The 4,586-nt window shown below is 32.8% G+C and overlaps 1 protein-coding gene across 2 annotated transcripts in view; it reads left to right on the top strand.

Annotated features, from left to right (window-relative positions):
- ROCK2 (Rho associated coiled-coil containing protein kinase 2) overlaps positions 1 to 4,586 on the top strand; it is a 163,605-nt gene that overhangs the window by 150,584 nt on the left and 8,435 nt on the right. The window contains exons 29-33 of one of the 2 annotated variants that reach the window (XM_023511840.1): positions 417 to 505; positions 838 to 916; positions 1,974 to 2,235; positions 2,319 to 2,532; positions 4,087 to 4,549. In XM_023511840.1, coding sequence (XP_023367608.1) covers positions 417 to 505; positions 838 to 916; positions 1,974 to 2,235; positions 2,319 to 2,532; positions 4,087 to 4,102 — 660 coding nt within the window. In that variant the 3' untranslated portion in view covers positions 4,103 to 4,549. Of the gene's footprint in view, positions 1 to 416; positions 506 to 837; positions 917 to 1,973; positions 2,236 to 2,318; positions 2,533 to 4,086; positions 4,550 to 4,586 lie in introns of those variants that run through there. The other variant, XM_003787398.3, reaches the window with a different exon arrangement.

Below are 4,586 nucleotides of genomic sequence, written 5' to 3'. Positions count from 1 at the left end.
TGGCGGGTCCGGGCTGGGGATTCGAACCCGCCACCTTAGGTGTACGTGGCTGGCGCCTTAACCAGTTGAGCTATAGGTGCCGAGCCTAGATAAGATTTTTTTTAAAAGACTCCTTTATTTCTATTCCTCTGTTACTATGATTATTGATGTTATTATGTTCATTTTTGATAATGTTATTGGATCCCAAACTTAAGTAAGTCCAAAAAATATTTAACTTCACCCTCCCTCCATTCAATTATTTAAAATATCTGTAGTAAAACTAATTTTAAGGAAGACTTTCCTTAAGATGTATTAAGTACTTTTTATTTACTTAGGTATTTTATGAGATTTTATTGCTAATATAGAATTTATTTTCAAAGAAAATTAGGTCTATAATAACTCAAGTCATTGATTCCTTTCCTCCTTCTTCTTAACAGTATGTGATTGTAAGCAGTAAGAAGATTCTTTTCTATGACAGTGAACAAGATAAAGAACAATCTAACCCTTACATGGTTTTAGATATAGAGTAAGTGTTATTAGAATATTTAGAAACTATTTCTTTTCTTATCTTTTAAAGTATGATAAGAGTAACAATGCAATTTATTAGTTGTGTAAGAACTCATAGTATACCTCTGAAAGTACTAGAGTGAACATTTTCTTGTGATTTGCTTCATACAGATGAAAGTTAAAAATTATTAAAAATCTTAATGATTTAAAAATTATTAGAACAGAATATTCTATGAGTTCCTAACATGGGTCAAAGTAGTTAATTTTTAACTTCTGACATAAATATAGAATAACTGATAAAATTTGATCCTTGGGTAATATTTTATTTCTTTATTCCAAAATCTTTTATAGCAAGTTATTTCATGTTCGACCAGTCACACAGACAGATGTATATAGAGCAGATGCTAAAGAAATTCCAAGGATATTCCAGGTAAACATAGTTTTATTTTTGTTTGCTTGGTTTTCTTTTTTCTGCCTAAGGCATATAACATGACATACCAAATTTCCTTATTTTTGCCCTTCTTCAGACTACCTTTCTGTTTCAATTCCATTTAAAATGATTTGTTATTTTGTGACTTTTGTTTTAATTCTGTTGGATACATCTTTATTCCTCTCTCCATTTTAATTGTTAAAGTCTATAGTATATCCACGTCATGTTTCTGGTCTTTGTTAATATTTTTAAGATTGGTTATAATTTTTTTTTTTTTTTGCATGAACTTTTGCCTTCTGTTTTCAATTTTATGCTCAGGTCTTGAGAAAGTTATAAAAAGTTGCTTGTGAAGTTACATTTTGTACCTGGTAGTCCTTTTACTTCCAATTTAAAATAAACCAAATTCTTCCCTTTCTCCTTCCATTTTAAAATTAGTCAACCTGAGAATTAGTTATTGAGTTCTTTTATATAAAAACCACTGTTCTTGGTGTACTGTTTGGGAATTGGTCCCTTGTTTTCTGGATGCTTGTAATATTTATTCATAATATATTACATATCCTTTCCCCTTTTTTTGGCTGCCTCAACTGTGCAAATACAGATCTTTTAAAATGTAGCTATGCTTACAACTGTCACACAGGTTTCTGTTCTTAAGAATTATAAAACACCAATTTTTGTAATTGTCACATTTTTTCAGGTAATTGTTTTCCAGGATCTGCCCCCCAACTCCCCCCCAATGAACTTTCTAATACTTACAAAGTGCAAATTTACCTTTTGCTGGCCTATTCTGATAATGTTGCTAAAGCATAGCAAAATATAGAGAAGATAAGAAGGCATCATTTGAACAGGATTAATTCTTTTAAAATGTAAACCAAAGTGACTGTCTAATGACTTATTAATAAGCTCTTGATTAGACAGAGCCTGCTTAGGTTTTGACTTCAAATGCATTTTCTTCTCATTGAATAACTTAGACTAATTTTACTTTATACTGTCAGAATGGTTACTACATAAAAATAACTTATGTTTGGAAATCATTTATTGTTCTTTTTACTATTGATAGATTTTATATGCTAATGAAGGAGAAAGTAAGAAGGAACAAGAATTTCCAGTGGAGCCAGTTGGAGAAAAATCTAATTATATTTGCCACAAAGGACATGAATTTATTCCTACTCTTTATCATTTCCCAACCAACTGTGAGGCTTGTATGAAGCCACTGTGGCATATGTTTAAACCACCTCCTGCTTTAGAGTGCCGTCGCTGCCATATTAAATGTCATAAAGATCACATGGATAAAAAGGAGGAAATTATAGCACCTTGTAAAGGTAAATAGTGAATTACTCACTCCAATATTATTTATATTCGGAAAATTTTAGGAACATTAACTTTTTCAAATATTCCTTTGTAGTGTATTATGATATTTCAACGGCAAAGAATCTATTGTTATTAGCAAATTCTACGGAAGAGCAACAGAAGTGGGTTAGTCGGTTGGTGAAAAAGATACCTAAAAAGCCCCCAGCTCCAGACCCTTTTGCCCGGTCATCTCCTAGAACTTCAATGAAGATACAACCAAACCAGTCTATTAGACGGCCAAGTCGACAGCTTGCCCCAAACAAACCAAGGTAATAAATAAAAATGTGGTTAAAATTAAAGTCTGTTAAAATATTTTGCTATTGCTATTTATACGTAAATAAATATAAATTCTTAATTTTCCTTTGCTCAGTATTTTAATGAACCTTTGAATACCAAATGTTTGAATCTATTTGACTGTACATGTCTCTTTCATTGATTTGGATGAAAGTAATATAAATTTATTTAGTAAATCACTTATATTCATTAAATTCAACCCAAACTGTGTAAGACATTCATTTTTGTTATGTTTAGTGATATAGTCAGACCTCACTTAATGTTGTTCATAGGTTCTTGGAAATTCCTGACAAATAAAGTTGTTTTCCTTTAAAGTCATTTCATTATAACACTGAGGGGAAATAAAACTGATTTCATTATACTTTATTTCACTTACAGTCACAGTTTCCAAGAACCTATGGACAGTGTTCAATGAAGATTGACAGTATAATCATACTACTTTCAGCTTTGAAATGTGCTTTGACTAATGTAGTGATTTAGGAGCTAGGATTAATATTGCCCAGGGGGCTGGGTGCAATAGCTCACATCTGCAATCCCAGCACTTTGGGAGCCAAGGCAGGAGGATTGCTTGAGTCTAGTAGTTTGAGACCAGTCTGGCAATGTCGTGAGATGTTATCTTCACAATATAATTAGCCAGGCATGGTGACATGCTACTGTAGTCCCAGCTACTCTGGAGGCCGAGGTGGGCCAATAGTTTGAACCCAGAAGTTTGAGGCTATAGTGAACTATGATCACATCCAGCCTGGTCACTTTATCTCTTAAAAAAAAATTATGCATAGACCCTGAAGTGTCAAGCACACACACTGTGTTTAATGATCAAGCATTTTTATATTAGGTGACTTGGGAGCAGGACTGAAATCAGCTGAAGTCTTAATTCAAATCCATACATTTAAACAGTAACTCATTTGTGATTTAGAGAGCAGTTTAAACCAGTTTTATAAAATGTAGATATTAATGAGTAGAGTGGTGTTATGTGGAATTGAGGTGGAGTTAGGAACATGGAGGAAGGCAAGATACGATTGTTAGTCATAAAAACATTCTGATGATGGCTGGACACTGTAGCTCATGCCTGTAATCTTAGCACTCCAGGAGGCTGAGGCCACTGGATTACTTTGAGCTCAGAAGTTCAAGATTAGCCTAAGCAAGAGCAAGTCCTTGTCTCTAAAAATAGCCAGGTGTTGTGGAGGGCACCTATCATCCCAGCTTCTTGCGAGGTAAAATCACTTGAGCCCAAGAGTTTGAGGTTGCTGTGAGGTATGATGCCTGGACACTCTACCCGGGTTGACAAAGTGAGACTCTGTCTCAAAAAAAACCATTTTGATGGAGCCATTTTCATATGGCTATGTTAAAGTCATTTAATTAAGTGTTTTAATTGAGAATAGCCATTTGATACTCATACTATAGCATTTATAAACATTAGTATTCAATTGAACATGAAATGAACATGAGGATTTGATTAGCTAAAGGAAAAAATATACTTAGATACTTGGGTATCTAATTTCAGCTATCCTTTTTGTTCCCTGACATAGGACCTTCAGTATATGAATAATGATGTGCATTGGCTGTATTATCAGAAATCTTATTCTAACCACAAACATCTTATATGAAACTTTCTTGAAACTAATATCAAGGAAATAATTTAGAATGACAGAGGTAGAATTGATGTTTCAGCAGTGAAAATGTTGAATATTTTGTGTGAGGTATGATAAAACTAAGTATTATAAAATTAGTGATTATTGATGATAATTAAGCTGTAGAAACTCAAGAGTTCAGAGACAATGAAGACCATTCCATTTGCCTTGCAAAAACTTATAAAAACTAAGCTCCTGTTATTAATGTTGTAAAACCATTAATGCATAAATGCTATTTTAATGCCTCATAATATATAATGCTTTTCAAAAACTTCCAAAGTGCTTCCATACATATTCTGTTCTCTCATCAAATGTCTTACATATGCTCTCATTGGCTCTTGAAATAGTCCTGTGGAGTAGAACGGGTATTGTTAACTATTTTTTTTTTTTTTTTTTTT

The sequence above is a fragment of the Otolemur garnettii genome, unplaced genomic scaffold (genome assembly GCF_000181295.1).
Source record: "Otolemur garnettii isolate 467f Iridium unplaced genomic scaffold, OtoGar3 scaffold00022, whole genome shotgun sequence".
In the NCBI taxonomy this organism is placed as follows: Eukaryota; Metazoa; Chordata; class Mammalia; order Primates; family Galagidae; genus Otolemur; species Otolemur garnettii.
The sequence above is the reverse complement of the archived record's forward strand: the minus strand, read 5'-3'. Positions and strand labels throughout refer to the sequence as shown.